Consider the following 23,166-nt stretch of genomic DNA (forward strand, 5'->3'; position numbering starts at 1 on the left):
AATTGAAACATCAAGTACTAATTAAATGCAATAAACATACATTAAAAGTGTCATAATAATAATTACTATAAAAAAATTCAGTTACAAATATTCAAATTCTACAACTTATACATATTAAGACTCTTATTATTCTTCATTTCTTAATCTCTCATACTAATTGTAAAAGATTTCTTAAATTTAATATAACATTTTTATTTACAAACAAACAAAGTAAGAAAAGACAAAGTGTAGCAATTAATGCAAAATGAAAAATAAAAAAAAAATAAAAATGGAGTTTTCTTTAACTCTAATATAAATAACCTATGTCTTTTTAAAAAATAAATAAATTCAAAATCTATTTATAATATGTTCTCTAACATATTTTTAATATAACATTTATTAAAATACATTATATAGTATAAATAATCTACCTCTTTGCGCATTGCGCGAGTCTCACTCTAATTTTCAGGTAATAATCAATCAAGGCATTAAGCTGGATTTGATCACATACAATGTGCTAATCAATGGCTTTTGCAAGATCTGCGATTTAAAGGAAGTTAGGAAACTTGTGGATGAGATGAGTGAGAGAGGTTTAAAATATGACAAAATCATGTTCATAACACTAATAGATGGATGTTGCAAAGATGGGGGACATGAAATTTGTATCGTAGATCCAGAAGAAAATGATTGAAAGGGATTGAACTTGATGAGGTAGCTTTTACTAACCTCATATTAGGAGTTTGTAGAGAAAAAGAAAGAGAAGGAGGAGCAAGGAACTGAGGTTGCCGCCAACCAAGGCCAGCAACCAGTGCAGCAAATATAATAACTTGTTGAATTTTAGGGATATTTGTCCTACTTTATGTGTCTATGTTTAAATTAGTTAGGAGTTTAAGTTTCTCCTAAAAATTTTTTTAGGAGTTTAATTGTCCTATTTTACTACAGCGTATTGCTGACACAGCAAGGAACGTTTTGTTCCTTGGAATAGTTTGTTGACACATTATCAGCTAATGTGACACGTAGGCAAAATCCGTTAGCTCTAGACGGAGACATTAACGGAGGGAGTAAAATGTTTGATGGAGTTAATTGTTAGGGGTCGCAATATCATTTTCCAATCGATGAGGGTCGGGATGAGATTTAGCGAAATAGTTAGGAGCCGGAGTGAAGTTTTACTCTAAAAAAATCATCCAAAACTTAAGAAAAAACATCTAAATGATATAAAAAAGACACATCCGAAATCAAGGAGACAGAAACATCCTAAACTAGAAAAAAGAACAAAACAAGACATTTAACATTATTGAAAAAAGAACGTCTGAAAGCTAAGAAATTTTTTTTAAAATTATTTAAAAAATATTCCAAAATTAAAAAAAAAAACATAAAAATTATATATAAAAGACACACCCAAGACCTGAGTGACAAAAACATCCTAAATTAGAAAAAAAAAATCATCCAACACCTACAAGAAGAAGAAGAAGTATCACGTGTGGCATAATCGCTGTAGTCTCTCGTGCGTCGTCAACTGTGGAGGACGCACTGCTTCTGCCGTGGCACGACGGCTGCTCCGAGTGGAGGAGATAGCAAATGGCGTCGCAGTGAGAGAAGGAGTTGCTGGGGTGCGTGGCGTCGTGTGGCATCGTGTTTTCTGGAGCGCAATATTGAGGGACACAACGTCGTATTTTTGGAGGAAAAAACTATTTTTGAAATTTAATACTAGATTTTTAAAAAAATTAGCTGCTAGCTAACCAAATTGACTTACCTACTTTTTCTCTTAAACAAACTGTGATTATGTAGTTTTGATAATTTAACTGTGGGAATTGTTTCCTTTACTTCTTTTTAATTGATTGAATTAAAATGATGACATAGACCGTAAGTGATGACTCAAAAATAAAAATAAAACTCAACATCAAATGCTATCTATGATCAAGAAGCAACTAAAGAAAGAGAAGTTTTTTCTTTTTTTTTAAAAAAAAAAAAGATAAGATAAAATGAGTTGTTAAAAGTGTTACTCTACCAACTTTATGGGGACAGCAACTTCTGTGATTTTAGCCATCAAATAGCCATCAATAATTATTTTAATGGTGGGAGATTTCATCCAATGGCTCACTTTTCTTTACTGATTACATGCTGGCCATAATTTAATAAAGTTGCTGTTAGGAGAAGGTATCAACATTTAACATTTGTGTATGTTTTTCTTTTTACAATGTTTCCCATGAACTCTTTTCTTTATTTAAAATTTTCCTACTTTTGCTTGTAGTTTGAACTCTTGAATCAAAAGGATCAATGGATATTCTCATTTCAGTTGCTGCAAAAATAGCTGAGTACACTGTAGCACCTATTGGAAGGCAAGTTGGTTATCTAATTTTCTACAAAGCCAAATTTAAAGAGCTAAGGGACCGTGTCAGTGATCTTGAATACAAAAGAGACGAAATCAAGCAACGTGTTGAAGAAGAAAGAAGGAATGGGAAAACAACTTCTGATGTTGTGCAGAATTGGTTGAAGAATGTGGATGAAGCCATTGGAGACGTAACTCAACTTCAAAATGATCCTAGTCATGCAAAGGCTGGATGTTCTAGGTGGTCATTTCCTAATGTGGTGACACGCCATCAACTCAGTAGAAAAGCTACAAAAGTTGCCAAAAAAGTTGTTGAAGTACGGGGAGAAGGGGACTTTTCCCAGGTAGCTTACCGTCCTAAACTTGATGCAGTGTCAGCATTTACTACAAGGAGTAGTCAAAACTTGGAGTCAAGGAAACTAATTATGGAGAATATCATGCATGCTCTAAGAGACCCCAAAGTAAGCATGGTTGGAGTCTACGGGCTTGGTGGTGTTGGTAAGACCACTCTCGTTGAAGAAGTTTATCAAATAGCTAAGGAAAACCAGTTGTTTGATGAGGTGGTTATGGCCACCATTTCCAAAACACCAGACATCAAAACCGTTCAAGAGGAGATTGCTGATCAGTTGGGTCTTCGTTTTGAAGAGGTAACTGTTGCTGGTAGAGCACCTCGCCTATACGAGAGAATCAAAAAGGAGAAAACCATCCTTCTCATACTGGATGATCTTTGGGAAGCCCTTGACTTGAAGAAAGTAGGCATTTCCTCTGATGGTGAACATAATGGCTGCAAATTATTGATGACTTCTAGAACCTTAGATTTGCTACGACAGATGGGAGTCAAAGAACATTTTAGACTAGAAGTTTTAAATGAAGAAGAATCGTGGAGCTTGTTCCAATCTAGGGCTAATAATTTAGACAAAGAACCCGACAAGCATCAAATTGCATTCCAGGTGGCAAAAAAGTGTGCAGGATTGCCTATTCTCATAGTTACTATGGCGCGCTCATTGATAGATCAAAACATTCATGCGTGGAAAGATGCTTTGAGCCAATTAGAAAAGGTTGATAATGAAGAGTTGCAGGAGATAACTTATTCAGCTTTGGAGTTAAGTTACAAAAGGCTAAAAGGCAATGAAATGAAAGCTTTTTTCTTGCTCTGTGCAACAATTGGTAAAAAGCCTTTTGTTGATGACCTATTCAAATATGGAATGGGTCTAGGTATATTCAACAGAACAAATACAATGGAAGGTGCCAGAAATAGGCTTCACAACATGATAAGTGCATTAAAGGCATCTTGTTTGTTGTTAGAAGATGACAAAAGCACAACAAGGGTCAAAATGCATGATGATGTTCGTGAAGTGGCTATCTCCATCGCTTATAGGGATTATCACATATTAGCCAAGTACGGAGATAAGTTGAGGGAATTTCCCAAAATGGATATTCTTAGCAACTGCTCCCAGATCATTCTGCACAATGGTGGTTTTCGCCAGCTTCCTGAAAAGTTAGATGGTCATAATCTAAAATTTTTCCACTTGCGTCATTTTGACCTATCTCTGGAAATCCCTAATTTCTTTTTTGCGGAAACAAAATTCCTTCAAGTTTTAGATTTAACAGGCTTGAACTTGACTTCACTGCCCACTTCTTTTCTTTTCTTAACTAATCTTAAAACTTTGTGTTTGGATCATTGTGTTCTGGAAAGTATTGATGCAGTAGGAGCTTTAAAAAATTTAGAAATACTGAGTCTCTTAAAGTCATCGATGATAAAACTTTCAAGCGAAATAGGAAAATTGAGTCATTTAAGAATGCTCGATTTGAGTCATTCAGGGATTGAAATCATCCCAGCAGGCGTCATATCAAGCTTGATCAAATTGGAGGAGTTGTACATGGGCAATACCTCCATTAAGTGGAAGATTGAGAATTCAGACAATCAAGATGAAAATGCCAGCCTTGATGAACTTCGTCAGTTGTCAAACCTAACAACTCTAGAGCTACAGATACAAGAGGCATGGATGTTGCCAAGAGACTTGATGTTTGATAAATTAGAAAGGTTCAAAATTGTTATTGGAGACGTTTGGGAATGGGCTGATATTGACGACGTCACATTGAAAACATTGAAGCTCAAGCTTGGCACCAATATTCACTTGGAGCATGGGATCAAAGGATTGATCAGAAGAGCAGAGAATTTGTATTTGGATGAAGTTGAAGGCATTTCGAATGTACTCTATCAATTGAATGGGGATGGATTTCCTCAACTGAAGCACCTCCACATCCAAAATAATGCCTTAATTCAGCACATCATTGATTTTACAGAGAGGTCTCATATTCCAACCCCATTTCCAAACCTGGAAAAACTGGTGATTCAGAATCTTGGTAAGATGGAGAAAATTTGTCATGGGCCACTTGCAGTTGGTTTCTTCTCCAAGCTCCGAGCCATCAAAGTTGAAAAATGTAATAAAGTAAAATATCTTCTCTCTGTATCCATGCTTAAAGGGATGCCTCAGCTTGCAGAGTTGGAAATTTCTGAATGCAATCTTATGGAAAAGGTAGTGTTTGAAGATGATGATGCAAGTGCAATGAATGACGAAACTGGCGAAACCATTCAGTTTCCATTGCTCCATTCTCTGACTCTACAACATTTGGATGCGCTTGAATGCTTCTATTCTCATCAGCCAACATCTTCCCCAATATCCCTTTTCAATAATCAAGTAAGTGTTTTAGCTTCTATACTTGATGCATATAAGTAAGGGTTCTTTAGTTCATTTATTTCTTTCATTTTATGGAGTATCGGTGGATCTGAATAATTCTGACTCAACATAAAAAAAAAGTAGTTAAATTAGTAAAATTAGTATCGGTAGTTGCTATATTTTATAAACTAATAAATATTAAATATATAAAAACTGAAACTAATTATTGATCGTGATGAATACTACTAAGTATTTTATTTAGAATTAATGATCGATAATAATACTGTACTAAAATAACATTTAAATGATCATAGAAACTTCTAATTTTTCTTGTACCGTAAGCATTAGAAATTTATTTATTATCACATGTCATTTAGTTGTTTTAGCTGTTTACTTCTTAGCTAATTTTATTACTTTTATTTTATTGGATTTCCTTTCAATTGTTAGTTTATTACATAATTCGTACAAAGGATGGAATACTATTGAATGCAAAGTATTTTATAATGTTTCTTCAATCTTTTATTAACATTTTTATATTCTATATATGTAGGTTGTATTTCTTAATTTGGACACACTCAAGTTGAGCTCGCTCAATTTGAACAAAATTTGGAAGGATAATCGACACTATTTTTGCAAATTAAGAAATTTGATTGTTGAGAATTGTGATGGTCTAAAGTATTTGTTCTCATCTGCCATGGTGGAGAGTTTTTCCAACCTCATAAAGCTTGAAATAAGTGAATGCCATCTAATGGAAGAGATAATAGCTGTAGAAGATAGTGACAACAATATTGTCACACTAGAAGAGGTATGATAACTAAATGGTGACTATTGTTTTGAAACAAAGAAATTAGGACCTTTGTTCAAATACTATGTATCGAATAGAAATATACATCATATATCTTCACTAATAGCTTTTTTCGGTGCTTATTCTTTATTAACAATTTAATGATAGAAGTTATGTATGGTTTTTTGAATTTTTGAATCCAGGTTCGATTTTTCAAATTGCAAACAATTATCTTGAAGAATATGAAGAGCTTGAAGAAAATATGGCACAAAGAATTTTCTAAAGTAAAGACTTTACAAGTAAAAAATTGTGAGAAAATTAGAGCAATTTTTTCTTCTTCAATGCAAAAGGTATATAATGATCTTGAGACATTAATGGTTACTGACTGTGCTTCGGTAGAAGAGATATTTCAACTGAGTTCTGATGAAAATTATAGTACAGAACAAACACAGCTGAAAAAAATTACTCTAAAAGGATTGTCGAAGTTAAAACAAATATGGAGCAAGGATCCTGAAAAAGCTCTTAATTTTTGCAATCTAGAGGAAATAAGTGTAGAGATTTGCAAAGACTTGGAATTTGTATTTCCATGTTCAGTAGCCACAAGTTGCTCACATCTTAAAGAATTTACAATTAAATGGTGTGAAAACATGAAGGAAATTATTGCATTCAAGGAAGAACCCATGTTCTCATCTATTTCCTTTGAGTTTAACCATTTAAATACTTTGGTGCTTTGGGACTTGCATAAGCTCAAAGGGTTCTATGCACGAAATTACACATTATCATGTCCATCTTTGAGAAAATTAGATATTACTGGATGTGTGAAGTTAAATTTGTACATAACTCTTTCTACAAGTAGTCATCAAAAGCTTTCAGATGAAGAGTATATTATTTCAACACAGCAACATTTGGTAGCTGAACAGGTATGAATTGTTTACATTATTACATATGCTAATTTGCATTAAAGTCCAATGCATATGAACACGATTTTCTATTTTTCATTCAGAATTTGTATTTAAAGACAAATCAAATTTTGCATTTAAAAATTGGAACAGTTAAATCAAAGAGAATATTTTTTCTATTTCCAAAATAGCATTCTCAAGCATGAGTATTGGATTTCGTGTTAACTTTGAAATAAATCTTAGAAACAAAAGGCTTAATATAAGTTTTTGGTGAATATAAAATTCTTATTTTTGTCCAAATAGAAGTATTATCTTTTATTGAAATATAAAAATCATTGTTCTTGTTCTTGTCGTCAAGAGACTTCTTAGATGATCAAAGAGCAAATTAAATATTGTGACAATGTTATTATATTAAATTAGATAACTTTTAAATTTGATTGAAATAAAATAAAAAATTGAACATTTTACAGGTATCCAAAATTTATTTAAGCTTGAAAGAAATTTGATTATATGAAAAGTTGAGAGAAAAACATTAGAAATTAAACCTTTTTATATATGCAATTAATTATTTGAATAATGAGACTAGTGATTGCTGATTTCTAATGATTTTTAAATACCATTAGTGAGTTTGGATTGAATCCAGCAAAGTATAAGATTACTCTGAATTTTGATTAAACATTATATTTGCTTTCTTTATTCTTTTCTTAGGCTATTGTGAATTAAATTTATTGGAAATAGTATCTTATTGTAAATTGCTTTTTGTACATGTTTAAGGTAATGCCTAATTTAGAGCACTTGAGAATAGATGAAAAGGATGCTGCCAACATATTGCAAATTCAAAATATAGGTTCCTTCTTCAACAAAATATCATTTCTTGGTCTATCCAATTACAAGACCGAAGGTTCTGCTTTTCCTGATCAGGTTCTGCAGAATATATGCAGTTTGAAACGGCTAGTTGTTGAGCTGAGTTCCTTTAAGAAGATATTTCAAGATAAAAGGCTTACAAATGAAAAAAATTGTGAAAAGCTCCAAAAGTTAATTCTGAATCAGTTACCAAATCTTCAATATATATGTGAAGAAGGACTGCAAATTGACCCAGTTCTCGAGCTTGTTGAATATTTATATGTTATTGGATGCTCAAGTTTGATAAACATTGTTCCTTCCTCTGTTACCTTCTGCCATTTGACCTATCTTGAGGTAGCAAATTGCAATAGCATGATAAATTTAGTTTCTCCTCATACAGCAAGAAGTCTGGCCAGGCTCACCGTAATGAAGGTAAAACAATGTGATTCACTTGAGGAAATATTGTCCAAAGAAGGAGAGGAGATAACAAATGACATTGCATTTTTCTCTTTGGAAATTTTGGAGTTGGATACTTTACCAAGACTCGGTAGGTTTTGCTCACAAAAGTGCTTCCTAAGGTTCCCATTGTTGAGGAAAGTAGTGGTCAGAGAATGTGCTCGCATGAAGTACTTTTCTGAAGGAGACAGGGTGAGCACACCAAAGCTTCGAAAAGTGCTAACAGCAGAGAATAGTAAAGAATTTTATTGGAAGGGTGACTTGAATGGAACCATAAAAAACATGTTTGAAGATAAGGTATGATTTATTTTATTGATGAGATTTGCTTTGGTTTTTCTAAATTGGATGCAAGATTACTAACTTTGGTGTATAATACTTGTGACTTAAAAAAAAAAGAAACTTCATTATTCTCTATTATATTAGTTATCCCATTTACTTTGCCAAAATAAAAGAAAAATGAAAACAATAAAGTAAGGGGCAAAAGAAAAATATTAGTTATCACATTTGCAGTTTGCGGACGACACTATACTCTTTTGCCCTTCAGAGGAAGAGACAATAATATGGAATTACAAGCGTCTTCTTCGATGTTTTGAATGTCTGGGTTGAGCATTAATTTTGAGAAGTCTAGCTTCATTCCGGTTAATTGTGATCAGCGCTGGGCGCAAAAGATGTGCCGCCTGTTGGGATGTAAGGAGGCCTCCCTTCCTGTTCGGTATCTTGGCATTTCCTTGGGAGCGAATCCGAGGTTAGTGAAGACATGAAAGCCAGTGATTGATAAGGTTGAGGAAAAACTTAGTCTGTGAAAAGCAAAGACTCTCAATAAAGCGGGTAAGTTGGTTCTCATTAAGTCTGTTCTGAACAGCTTGCCTATATACTATCTAAGCTTGTACCAGTTGCCTAAGGCTGTAGCCGAGAAATTGATAGCCTTACAAAGACGGTTCTTGTGGAGTAAAGAAGATGGGAGGTCCGATATGCCACTTGTGCGATGGGAGGTAGTGATGGCGCCGTAAAAGGCGGGTGGGTTGGGAGTGGGAGATGCAGTGCTTCGGAACACGGCCCTTTTGTTTAAATGGTGGTGGCGATTTTCGAAAGAGGACTGCCTCTTATGGAAGAAAGTAGTGTGTTCCTGTAATAGCATGAGTCCGGCTGAGATGCTGTGTGGGCAGCCTGTGCCTCAAAGTGGGGGGCCTTGGAAGGATATATGTCAGCTTCGAATAAGGGATCCACAGATAAGGGAGAAGATGATCCGAGGGCTGTCAATGGACGTAGGGAATGGCAGAACTACCCGATTTTGGGAAGATGTCTGGCTACCTGGTGGGGCCTTAAAGGAGATATTCCCAAGACTGTTTTCGGTCTCGAACCTTAAAGGATCTGTAATTGGGGATTGTGGGTTTTGGGATGGAGTAGAATGGATTTGGAACTTCCAGTGGCGGCGACAACTGTTTCAATGGGAACTGGAGCTTTTGAACCAGCTCCATGAGATCTTACTGACAGTGAAGCTAACGACTGAGAGGGAGGATAGGGTCATCTGGAAGTTTGATAGAACTGGTATTTTCTCAACTAAATCCTTTGTCCAGGTCATGCAAGAAGAGGTTCTCCCGGAGGAAATAACGAGCTATAGCTCCACTAGTGCTGTTTGGAGTGGAGTTGTCCCGCACATGGTCAAACTGTTTACTTGGTTTGTGTTGATTGAGAGGGTGAATACTAAAGAACGACTGTCCAGGCTAGGTGTTATTGATCAGCGTGATAATATTTGTGCTTTATGTAGAAAGGCGGTTGAGTCTGCATTTCATCTGTTTGTTGGTTGCGAGATCACTTGGCAAGTGTGGAATGCGTGGCTGTTTGCTCTTGGAAGGTCATGGACCATACCAGGTACACTGAAACAACACTTTGAGACTTGGTTGCATGCGGCACGGAATAAGGTTGAGAGAAAAAGGTGGCTGGTTGGCTTCTTTGCTGTCATTTGGGCAGTTTAGCTAGAAAGGAATGATCGAGTTTTCAATAATCATGGCTCGGGAGTCGTGGAAATAATCAATAAGTCCTTCATGTTCTCGGACGAGTGGCTGGGTGGTGCTCCCTCTTGTTGTTGATGGCAACGCCGGAGATGACGAAGGGTTGATACTACTATTAGAGTTGTTAGTAATGTTTGTCACTTGATTTTTACTTACATTCTAGACTCTAATTGCTCCACTTTACTGTGTTGAGCGCATGTTAATTCAAAAAAAAAAAATTAAAGTAAGAGGCATAAATCTTTGTTGTAAATCATATTAATAACATTGATTTATAAAGGCCGCCTTCTTTATTTCTCTTTCACATGAATATTAAAAATTTATATTTTTATGATATAAATTATTAGAAGTCAGGGGATTTGTTGCTTACATTTTTACATGAGTATATTGAAATGGCATAGATAAGAATTAATGGTCATTGTTTCCACTGCCTTCTCATTTTCATCATTTCCAATAATCTAAACAAAAGGTCAAAATAAAATTTGATTAAAATAATGTCTGCCATTCTGAAAGTACATAGCAGTTTGACCATTTTGAATTTGCATTTTTCTTGTGGCATGTTGTGAGTTTTCGTCGTTATTCTTTTTCAAAAACATAGCTTAATAGTTAATAGTAAAAAAAGATATAATAATATTAAATATCATTAACGTTTAGTCACGCAGTTATAAATTTACAAACTTTATTGAACGCAGGTGTGTTTTCGTAGTTTCGAGAATTTGAATCTAGCAAAATATCTTGAGCTAAAAGAGTTATGGTATGACCGACTTCAGAACAATATATTTAGCAAATTGAAGAAGCTATTAGTTCACAAGTGTGACTTTTTATCCGATGTGTTATTTTCTCCAAATATAATTGGTCTGCTTGTGAATTTGGAAGAGTTAGATGTAAAAAACTGTAATTCTCTAGTAGCTGTGTTTCATATCTCAACATTTTCTGAAGAAATTGAGACGAGGAAATGTTCTTTCTTGAGAAAGTTGACTCTTTCCAGTCTTCCAAATTTGAAGCATATTTGGAAGGAAGATCCTAACACAACTCTGAGCTTTCAGAATCTATGTGAAGTCTCTGTTGTAGATTGCCCATGTTTGAAAAGTCTCTTTCCATTCTCTGTAGCTACAAATATGGCTCAACTTGAAGATCTTGAAGTATTAAATTGTGGGATTGTGGAAGTAGTTGATAATCAAAGATGGCCAAGAGAGATGATTAAATTTGTGTTTCCTCATTTAAGGAAACTATGCCTAAGAAATATGCTTAATCTGAGGACATTCGTTTCTGGCATCTATTTTATTCAATGTAAATCTTTAAAACATTTAGATGTGTTCGACTGTCCAAGACTGAAGTTATTTCAGACTACATATCCCAGTTGCCAAGAAAGAGCTATGAATGACAAAATTTCTGTTCCAACACATCAACCTCTTCTTAAGGTTGAAGAGGTATGGACAATATTATATTTCATCTCAGTTACTCTCTTAATATTTTTTCACATGTTGAAAACTTTTTCTAAACACGAACGTTAATTTAAAAAAAAAAAAAACAATTCTTCGTGAAACATTTAATTTATGCCATTGCATCAATATTTTTCTCTATGACATTATAGATCTCATTTATAGAACAATCTTTTTCAAATTGGATGATTGGGATATTTTTTATTTTATTTTATCTTGCACACACTATACATACCAGATAGCTTTTGTTAATAAATCCATGAAGATAAAATATATTATTAGTAATTTAATTTCTTAATGCGGTGAGAAGTTGGCAGATATGCTGTTAGTAACGGAAACTTTTCCATTTGTTTATCTTGTGTTTTTATTATATATTTTCTTTTTTTAATTATTCTCGTGGTGTATATAAAAATACCTCTAAAATACTCATATTTGTTTTTCTATTCAACAGGTACTTGGGAATTTGAAAGTTTTGGGAGTAAACAATAATAATGTTGAGGATATAATGCAAAGCATGTATTCACAAGACCAATACGACAAACTTGAACATCTGAGTGTGTCTTTATTTGAAAGTGAAGGCACCACATTTCCATATTGGTTTTTGGAAAATGCGCAGAATTTGGAAAAACTAAATGTTGAATGGAGTTCTTTTGTAGAGATATTTCATGATCAAAGCATTGGTATTGAGGAGGGACAAGTCACAATTAGCACACGACTAAAGGACCTTACTCTAGCTCAGCTACATGACCTTCGTCATATATGTAAAGAAGGATTTCAAATTGACCCTGTTCTCCAACATCTTGAACAGTTAGCTGTTGGCCATTGTTCTAGTTTGGTAAACTTGGTGCCTTCTTCTGTTACCTTTGCTTACTTGAGACATTTGAAGGTAGCAAACTGCAATGGAATGATCAATCTGATAACATGCTCAACAGCAAAGAGTCTTGTCAACCTCGCAACAATGAAAATTGAGTCATGCAATTTACTACAGGATATAATGAATGCAAATGAAAATGAGAAAGACAAAGAAATTGCATTCTCCAGCTTGGAGAAACTTGAACTTGTGTCTTTACCAAGGTTGCGTAGCTTTTGTTCATGCAAATGCTCCCTTCTCTTCCCACTGTTGGAGAATGTATTGGTGAAAGAATGTCCTCGAATGGAAATTTTCTCTACAGGAGACACAAGCACACCAGATCTTCAGCAAGTTCAAATAGAAGAAAACAATAAACAAAATTTTTGGACAGGAGACTTGAATGGAACAATAAACAAGTTGTTTGAGGATAAGGTTTGTCTTAATTTTGGTTTAGTTTAAATTTCTACTATATCTATCATTAACTATTAGTTAAGGAGAAATGATAGCAACAAAATCCACACACATGCATTCTTAAATGTTATTGGCCCATACTTTTTCTTGTTATTATGTTTTTTCCCATTTTTATGTCCATTGATATTTTATTTTTATTGAACAGGTATCATTTTGTAGATTCAGACATTTGACCTTGTCTGATTATCCAGAGTTGAGAGACTTTTGGTATGACAAAGAATACCATAATTTATTTGGCAATTTAAAATCTCTAGTGGTGCAAAAATGTGAGTTTTTGTCAGACGTTCTTTTTACGTCAAACACAATACAAGTTCTACATGGATTAGAAGAACTGGAGGTACGGAATTGTGATTCATTAATAACACTGTTTGACGTGAAAGAAATGAAGTCTAATGGAGCAATGGTGAAACGTGCTAGCAAATTGAAAAAACTAACCTTGTCTAGCTTACCAAAATTAAGGCACATATGGAATGCAGACTCGTACCAAATTGTGAGTTTTGAAAACTTGTGCACAGTGGATGTTGTTGAGTGCAAAAGTCTGTTGTATCTATTTCCACCCTCAATATGCCTTGATCTCCCATATATTGAAAAGTTGAATATAGAGTCTTGTGGAGTTGAAGAAATTGTTTCAATGGAGAAAGAGTCAACTGAAATCAACTTTAGCTTTCCTCACTTGAGTTTCTTGAGATTTATTCGACTGGAAAAACTCAAGAGTTTCTATTTGGGAAGATTTACTTTAGAGTGCCCTTCATTAAAGACATTAAATGTATATCGCTGTGAGACACTACAAATGTTTACCTTCAACCATTCAAGTCTTCAACAGCATCATCAGATAGAAGAAATTAATGATTCGCCGCCTATTCCTCAAGCACTCTTTTCTATTGAAAAGGTAATCACTAGTCTTGGTTACATTATTGTTGCTATGTTTTATTATGACTTTGTGTTTATCTTCATATGCATTGATCAAAATAAATTAGGACTATACTTATAAAATAAACAAAATAAAACAAACTAGGACAAATTTTTTTCACTCTATCTTTGACACTAAATGAGATTTTTTTTTTGCTTTGGGTGCTTGGTATTTCAGCTAAGCGGCAACTCATTGGAAGAATTGGCACTAAATGGCAAGGATGCAATGATGATGATCAATGGCCATATAAAAGAAGCTAAATTTTTGAAAGTAGAATTTCTTCGCATGCAATGCCTTTATGACACACAACTTACTTGTTGGAATGATTTGCTTGAAATATTTCCCAATGTAGTGACTCTTCAAGTAAGACAAAGTTCTATGCAAATATTATTTCCTATTGAAGAAACTACTCATTGCAGTCCAAGAATTGCTCAGCAAGTGAGGGAATTGTGGCTTTTTGAAATGGAACATCTCGAACATATTTGGCATGAAGAATTTCTATCTGATCAACTTGCCCCTCAAAATCTTGAGGATTTAACTGTTATCGCTTGTCCTAATATGGCAAGCGTGGTGTCATCTTCAGTGTCATTCCAAAGTTTGAAACAGTTGTATGTTGAAAACTGCAAAGGGATGACTCATTTGATAACATCCTCCATTGCTAAAAGTTTAATGCAACTAGAAAAGTTGACAGTAATAAATTGTGAGATGATAAAGGATGTTGTGAATGTTGATGAAGAAGAAGCAGAGGAAGATATCATATTTGAGAACTTGGAATACTTACAACTCTCTACTCTAATTAGTTTGAGAAGCTTTTGCTATGGGAAACATGCACTCATATTCCCATCTTTGATATCGTTCATTGTCGAAGCATGTCCTCAAATGGAGGTTTTCTCACCAGGATCCATTATAGCACCATTTCTGAGGACAGTTGAAGTGGAAAATCAAAGAAAGCGGTGGAAAGGTGATCTTAATACTACTATTGAACAATTATTCAAAGAAAATCAGGTATGCAATAAATTTTGAAACTATACCATTAAAGTTATTTATATTTTCCCTTAAAGTTAAAATCCTCGTTGTTGCAAGTGTGTCATATGCAGTTAAAGGATCATAAAGTCTGCCAATTATATACCCTTAATTTTTATTTATTTTTTATTTATTCCTTTTGCATTACTCTAAATCTCTGATTAAGTGGTAAGTAGGAAGAAGGCTACTAATCATGATCATGACTAATATACAGAGCATAATCTTAATTACAAAATTCATTAATTGTGATTTTTGCATCGCATACACTATCTTAGAAATTTGTAAAATTCTCATTCTTTTTATCTAACTATAAAATTTACATATGTAAGAGGCAGTAAGACAATTAGACTAGTTTAAATTTTCTTTCTATATATATCTTCTAACTTTCTCCTATTTAGTAGGTTTATAGAGGTTTTAAATCAAAATAGTGAACTGATAAAAACCGTGCAATAGAAATTACTATTTGCATGCAGTATGTATGTGCAAGTAAGTTTTTTTTTGAATCGCCACTTATTGAGAATACCATTTGGACACATTTCTCAGTTCATTAGCAAATTCTTGTTAGTACATAGAGTATTTGATTATCTTATAGTGGAATGTTTTTCTCACCCTTCAATTTCGAAAAGAACTATATTTTGACCGCACAACATGCACATATATTTTATACATTTATATAATAAATTAGAAAATGAGTTTTCTAACTCAATTATCTTAGAGAATTTGGATTCAAATCCAAACTCAATTGTAATAATATATAACATATTGGATTAATAGATGAGATGAACTCAGATAAGTGGCCTTCTTAAATTTTCACTAACTAAAAAACTCAATAAAATAAACATAAACCCACAAAACCCTTCCAAAATTTCATTAATTTTCTAAATTCTGAATTTTGTCATTTTTTTCTTATCTACTTAACTTAGTATTATTTTATTCTTTATGAATTGATTTTTTTTTTTTGGCTAAACAAAGACATTCAAATATTCTACGATTATTGCAATTTTTAATGATTATTATTTTAACTATAATTTTTTAATATTTTATAATTTACATATTCCAAATTTTTACAACTATAAATTATTTAACCACTGTTACTGTTGTGAATATTACGTCCAAATTCATACATGAGAGTTGACAATGATATATAACTATCTTTTTGTTATTTGACAATGATATATTCCTTTTGTAAGTTACTATATGTTGTTATTATTAAAAATTATCATACCCTTTTGAATTTATTAAGTTCATAAACTAATGGCTATGACTTTGGAAAAATGATTTGTTTCACAGTTTTTGAATGGTGTTCATCATGCTTTGATCCCAATGAAGCTATGTCCATGTGAGTTTTTGTGATTTTTTTTCTTTTTATTTTTTTAAAAGCTTACATAATTGCTTATATCTCCCATTTGTATTGATTAAAAATACTTTGTTGTGTGTATGTAAGTTGACATGATTTTTGTGTTATTTTTTTGATATAAATGCTTTAAAGTTGTAAGACTGTTAGAAACAAGAGATTAAATTGAAGAAAGTAAGGTATACTATTTAGTGTGGTGACTAATAATACAATATACAAGGCTATATACAGATGCTAGAAGAATTAAAATAATAAAAAAATAATATTCTATAATAAATATACAGATATGTTAAATAATTATAATTGATGCTAATTGATCCTAATTATACTCTACCAATTTTTCTCAAACTCAAGTGGGAGCTAAGGATACCATCTTGAGTTTGGACACTAGAGTCCGAAAACGAGTAGAATGATGAGCCTTTGTGAAAATATCAGCAGTTTGATCCAGAGTCCCAATAGCTACGAGACAAACAGCATCAATAAGGAGACGTTACCGAACAAAGTGACAATCAATCTCAATATTTTGGTGCGTTCATAAAAAATGTCATTATGGGCAATCTGAATAACACTGCAGTTGTCACAATAAACATCAATTGGGGACGACTGAGGGGCATCCAAGTTTTCGAGAAGCCAACAAAGTGAGACAACCTCAGCAGTAGTGTCAGCGAGAGCAGGTATTCAGTTTCGATGCTTGATCGAGTAGTAAACGTTTGCTTCTTGGCTCGCTAGGAAATAAGAGTCACCAAGAAACAAACAATAACTAGTAGTAGAACGACGATCAGTGGAATCACTGGCTCAATCAACACCTAAGTACGCTTGAAGGTTTAAAGATGAATGGGCAGAAAAATGAAGGCCATGAAATAAAGTGCCTTTGATATAGCAAAGAATGCGAAAAACTGCCGCATAATGAGTAGTAGGAGAAGATGACAAGAACTGACTAAGAACATGAACTAGATAGACGATGTCTGGTCGTGTGATAGTGAAGTAGACGAGACCTCTAACTAACTATCGATAAAGAGTAGGATTATCCAAAACAGTGTCATCCATAAGAGTAAACTGAACATTAGGCTCAAGAGAAGTAGACTCAGTGTGACTATCGATAATGTCGGCTCGAGTAAAAATAGCAGAAGCATACTTAACTTGGGAGAGATAGATACTGTCATCAGAGGATATGACTTCAAGGCCAAGAAAATAATTGAGAGAATTAAGATCTTTCATCTCAAAAGTTTAGTGAAGGGATGCTTTAAGATCAATGATACCATCAACATCATCTCCAGCTAGAACATGTCATCAACATACAAAAGTAGAAGAACAACTCTACGTTTACTTTTACGAATAAAGAGAGCATTCTCATGAAGGTTGCAAGTAAAATCGAGATTGCATATAGTGGTACTAAACTTTTCAAACCATTCACGAGGAGCTTGCTTAAGGCCATAAAGTGTCTTACAAAGAAGACAAACTTTGCTAGAAGGACAAGGATATCTCGAAGCTGATTTCATATAGACCTTCTTTTTCAATTCCCCATTAAGAAAAGCATTCTTCATATCCATCTAATTGAGAGACCATTTTTTGACCACAACAATAGCAACAAGAGCACAAACAGAAGTGAGACGAGCAACATGAGCAAAAGTTTCTTCATAATCAATACCATACTCTTGCGTACATCCTTGAGCAACCAATCATGCCTTATAATAGTCAATAGAACCATCAGAGCGAGTCTTGATCTTGTATACCCATCTACTACCCACAATTTCTTTATCAAAAGGAGGATCAACCAAGTCCCAAGTGTGTAATTTTTCTAATGCTTGGACTTCTTCCTGCATTGCTTAATGCCAATTAAGATTGATGCAGGCTTCACAGAATGACTCAAGTTCATGGTGACAAAGAACAGTAGAAAAACAATGATAATCAAGAAGATGATGAGGTGAATTTCTTACTCTAGAAAAACGAGTGGAGAGAGGAGCCATGGTAGCAAGAGCAAGATCATCGTCCGGTCTGGAATTATCAAGAGGTGGAGAAAGCGGAAGAATGAAAGGCTTGAGAGGATGACTTGACATAAACCTGTATAATCATCGCTAGGAAAAAGATCAATATTGAAGTTAGTGAAAAACGGTGGCTGAGTAGAGGGAATGGACACAAATGAGGAGAAATTAGAGAACATGTGATGCTCCCAAAATACAACATGATGAGATATACGAATATGTCGAGAGATAGGATCCCAACAATGGTAACCCTTGTGTTCAATGCCTTAACCAAGGAAACAACACATGCGATCCCGAGGTTCAAGTTTATTATGTTCATAAGGATGAAGAAGAACAAAACGGACACAACCAAAAACTCAAAGAGAGTTGTAATCTAGAGAAGTATGATAAAGATGCTCAAAGGGAGTAATGTTAACAAGAACAGAAGAAGGAAGTCTATTGATAACATGGACAGCCGAGAAAACAGCTTCACCCCAAATATGCTTAGGACACGAAGAAGAAATAAGCATTGCACAATCAGAGTCAAGAATGTGACGGTGTTTGCGTTTAGCCCGTCCATTTTATTGAAATGTACCAGGGTAAGAAAACTCAGACAAAGTACCCTGTTTAGCAAGAAAATTTAAAAGTTTGGAGTTACGGTATTCCATAGCATTACGCGTCGAAAAAGTTTAATGACATTGGAAAACTGAGTTTTAATCATAGTGGTAAAGTTAATATAAATCTGAGGCAACTCATATCGATTAGGCATAAAATAAACCTAAGTAAAACGTAAATGATTATCAATAAAAGCGACAAAGTATCGAACCCCTCCCATAGAAGTCGTGGGAGCGGGCCCCAAACATCAGAGTGAATAAGATCGAAAGGAGAGTAAGCAATCGATGAATTATTATAAAAAGTTAAAGTTGGTTGTTTTGCAATTTGACAAGAGATGCAATCAAAAGACTCATTATTAACTTGACTTAAAACACCCTTAGACATAAGAGGATGCAATTTTTCTAAGGAGCTATGGGCAAGACGGCGGTGCCATAAGTGAAGAATGGACGGAAAAAAAATAACACAGAGATTTGATGTAGAAGGAACATGAAGATTCTCAAGCTCAAACAACCTTCCGACCTTACATCCAGTCCCGATGATCTGTCCCGTCTGATGATCCTGCACACGACAACCAAAAATAAAAAAATTGACATCAAAATCGAGATCAACAAGTTGACCAACAAAGATAAGATTAATCTTTAATTTTGGAGTAAAATAATTATCAGGGAGATTAAGATTTTACTGTGAAATAAAACTCTTATATTGACAGAATGTGTATTTGTAATGGTAGACAAAGTTGAGAAAAAATGACAAAGGAGACATGTGTTTAAAATGACCAAAATCAAAATGCCATTTATAATCACCTAGAGGTGTGGAAAGAGCAGCGGAGGTATTACTAGAAATGAGAGAAGTTACTTAAGAAGAGACTCAATGTTGGATGTCTAGACAGAAGATAGGTTGAGATAAGCAGAGTTGGTGGATTCATTAGTAGAGTAGAAGCAGGCATATTCTTAGAGTAGTTTGGACAAGAATGATATTATTCTTATCTGAATGTGGTGGGTGAGGAGAACAGGCAGTATTCAAGTGTCCTAAAACCTTGCAATAATGGTAGCACAATTTTGGACAATTGGAGCCAATGTGACCTTTCTGTTTGCATTTTCAGACATTTAATAGAAGGACAGTTTGAAAAAAGGTGTCTAAAACAGTTACAGTTTCGACAAAATTTACCCTTTTTGTCTGTGACAACAAAGGCAGTCTCACTCTTAGAGTGAGTCAATCCTAGGCGTGTTTCTTCAGACTTAATATGATTAAGGGCATCTTCAAGACTAGGCAAAAGATTCTGATGAAGAAGAGAAGCTCTAACCGGCTCATAGTCATTAGCAAGTGCTATAAGAAACTGTATGAGATGTGTTTGGTTGCGATAATCCTCATATGCCTTACCATCAGTTGAATCTTTAAGAACAGGCTCATAAGAGATCAATTGATCCCAAATAATTTTTATCTGAGCAAGAAAATAAAAAATCGCTTGTCCACATTCTTGCTTAAGGCTATGAAGCTCCTTTAGCAGTTGGTACTGATGGGAGAGGTCAGAAATAGTGTAACGTTTTGCCAAATAATCTCATACTTCTTTAGCAGTTTTAAAATGCCCAAACTGTAAATTAATGTCTAGAGTAGAGGTGTTGCAAAACCAAGTGACAATCTGATGATTTTTACTATCCCAATCTTTCAATTTCTCTGCAAAGTCTTTCTCAACATCCTCCTTAGATTTGGAGGTCCCATCTTTTGATTGTTCAGTCACAGTTGGCTTAATAGGACAAACAACATCACCAGTTACATAGCAACATAACTTGCACCCTTTAAGAAATCCTCTCATACCTTCAACCCAATGAGCATAGTTAAAGCCATTGAGAATAATAGGAATAGGCTGAAAAATATCTGATTTTTCTATAGAGACAAAGAAAGGAAAGAAACTGCAATATTAGAGTAAAAAATGAGGAAACGGAAGAAAAAATTGGAAAGATCTCACAAAAAAATCTTAGGAGGGGTCCTACTATATGCGACGTCAGCAGACACGTCAACGAGTGACTTGGCATGTGGGTCAAACCACCGGGTCGGGCTGGCTGACACGCGGGTTTGCATGCGGGTTGGTGGGAGGCGTTGATGCTTGACACATGTGAGGCTTCTGGACCATTGATCATTGCCGCAGATCCAACGGTACTAGAAGCGTCTAGAGAGAGAGAAACGATGAGAGCGGACAATGACCTTGCGGCGGGGTATGGCGGCGCGTCCAGCAGTATTCGGTGACAGGGCTAGGCTCTGTGTACTTCGAACGATGAGATGAAGACAATGGTATGGTTGGTGACGAAGGAAAATGTCAAGAAAGTGAGCGAAAATAAGAACAGAATACTGTCGGAAGAGAAAAAAAAAACAAAAACTATAAACTAATTTTCATGGAAAGAAAAAGAAAACAGGCTTTGATACTATGTTGGAAACAAGAGACTAAACTGAAGAAAGTAAGGTCTATTATTTAGTGTGGTGACCAATGATATAATATACAAGGCTATATATAGATGCTAGATGAATCAAAGTAATAAAGAAATAATATCCTACAATAAAGGATATACTAAATAATTATAATTGATCCTAATTATATTATAATAAATACTATTTTTGTGAAGAATGGAAAATAATCTTAGTGCTTATCCGTTCTCAGAAATTGTCTTTATGCCATTATTATTTACTTAGAACTATCTGAAAGTGTACGGGTATCACATGTGAAGGATATCTTTCTTGATTTAAAACATGATTCTTTTATTTAGTATCTATTAATACTTAGCTTTTTTCCTTTCTTTTGTATTATCGATAACATGTCCTCTAAGTGTGACAGATCTTCAGGTGCCAGAGATAGTGAAATTTTGTCTCAAACTTAGATGTCTTTAAATATGTTAGTGATAAAGAATACAGGCACAATCTGCACACTTGGGAAATTTTTGCTCTTTGGAAATAAGAGCTTACATTTCTGTCCTTGGAGTTCTTCTTGAGTTCTTTGCAAGATGTTTACAAATTTCAAAGCTTAGTTTATTGTTATTAGGATATCTAAACAATCTTGATCTTTTTCTCAAATGCAATCATTAGGTGAAACTGCAAATTCATTAGTTCCACCAAAAAAAAAAAAGAAATTGAAATAGAAATTACTCAAACTTATAAAGAAGAAATAATATTTAATTTTAGAATGTTTTGTATTCTGCAATTGTCATTGATACATTTCTCTTTTCACCTAATAATAATAAATTTATCATATCAAATGATCTTTATTTAGATACATATATTTTTTTTTCATAAAAATTGACCAGAAACTCAAAGTAATTGAATTGTTCCATCCCAGGTTGAGCAGTCTTTGTGTCTTGACTGTATGAGTGTATTGTCTGAAAAGCTTCTTGATAAGGAGATTGAAGATGTTAACAGGGATATTGAAGCATATGCTTCCTGTTTTAAATTTTTTGTGGGAAAAGCTAGAGATGTTCTCAGTGAGGCTGACTTTCTTAGGAGAAATTGAAGGTAGTCATCATGTTTACTATTTCTATTGTGTTCATTGGTGGTAATAATTGTCAATATAAATCCAAATAATAAAGAATAATTGCTGCCAGTGTATGCATGATATATTGGTTGATTATGCTGTAATACTCTAGCTCATTACAATTTGTCATCAATTCTAATTTATTTTTAGTCCACATTATTTATAAGATTTTGTTACTTTTGTTTTAACAATAGCTTATAAGTGTTGTCTGCTTTATAATAAAGTTAAAATTAATAAATTAGTGGCCTCTACTTTTGAAGGAAGTATTTTTTTTTTCTTTTTACTCTGTTGCCATAATATATAGATTGTTGTGATGGAACTGATAAAAATAACGGTAAAGTAGCATACCCAAATAGTGAAGCATGTTGAATTTACTCTTTTATGGCGAACTATTGTGATTAAAATTGAACTTTTTATTTTATTTTAAATCAACTTTAAAATTCTGATCTTTTGGTATGTGCATAAAAGGAAAAAAAAGGGAATAAAGGGGAAAAAAAGAACTTTTGATCCTTTTGTTATATACTTTTTTGTTCTTGGTTGTTGTTCATGTCCGCAATACAAAAGTGGTTTAATGATGTTCATTCGGCTGAAGTCTCTCACAAATGTGAGGATGCTCTGAATCTATTGACAAAGGTCTATGATTGTGAAGTAACTTCATCATAATTTCGTGTAATTCATGATTAATTCAAGCAATTATAAATAGTATACAATTCTTTGATATTTGCATATAATAGAGATTGTTAAACCAGGGTTTCATGAGATGCGAAATATCCATGTTGTATATCAATACTCCGGTTATTGATCTAATTCTGTTATAATAAAATACAATGTGTTACATATAAAACCTAAAAAGAAAAAACATCCAATATATATAAAAAAAATATCCAAAAACATATAAAAAAGCTACTTTGGAGACCTAAGAGAATGACATATCCAAAATTAGTAAAAAAAAATCATCCAAAACCTATAAGAAGAAGAAGAAAAGAAGATTTGGCAAAGAAAATGATGGAAACGTCGAAAGATTGGGCAGCAACACAACGAGA

At 33.8% G+C, this 23,166-nt stretch overlaps 1 protein-coding gene across 7 annotated transcripts in view; it reads left to right on the forward strand.

The window, feature by feature from the left end:
• Positions 1–22,291, forward strand: part of LOC107625541 — a 33,841-nt gene extending 11,550 nt beyond the window's left edge. For 4 of the 7 annotated variants that reach the window (XM_021116043.1, XM_021116045.1, XM_021116042.1 and 1 more), the window contains 9 exons: positions 2,231–5,010; positions 5,540–5,794; positions 5,977–6,693; positions 7,447–8,268; positions 10,673–11,410; positions 11,874–12,704; positions 12,889–13,632; positions 13,831–14,658; positions 21,932–22,291. In XM_021116043.1, the coding sequence (XP_020971702.1) occupies positions 2,257–5,010; positions 5,540–5,794; positions 5,977–6,693; positions 7,447–8,268; positions 10,673–11,410; positions 11,874–12,704; positions 12,889–13,632; positions 13,831–14,658; positions 21,932–22,102 (7,860 nt within the window). In that variant the 5' untranslated portion in view covers positions 2,231–2,256 and the 3' untranslated portion in view covers positions 22,103–22,291. Of the gene's footprint in view, positions 1–349; positions 2,137–2,230; positions 5,011–5,539; positions 5,795–5,976; positions 6,694–7,446; positions 8,269–10,672; positions 11,411–11,873; positions 12,705–12,888; positions 13,633–13,830; positions 14,659–15,966; positions 16,016–21,931 lie in introns of those variants that run through there. The other 3 variants (XM_021116047.1, XM_021116046.1, XM_021116048.1) reach the window with 3 other exon arrangements.

The sequence above is a fragment of the Arachis ipaensis genome, chromosome B02 (genome assembly GCF_000816755.2).
Source record: "Arachis ipaensis cultivar K30076 chromosome B02, Araip1.1, whole genome shotgun sequence".
Lineage (NCBI taxonomy): Eukaryota > Viridiplantae > Streptophyta > Magnoliopsida > Fabales > Fabaceae > Arachis > Arachis ipaensis.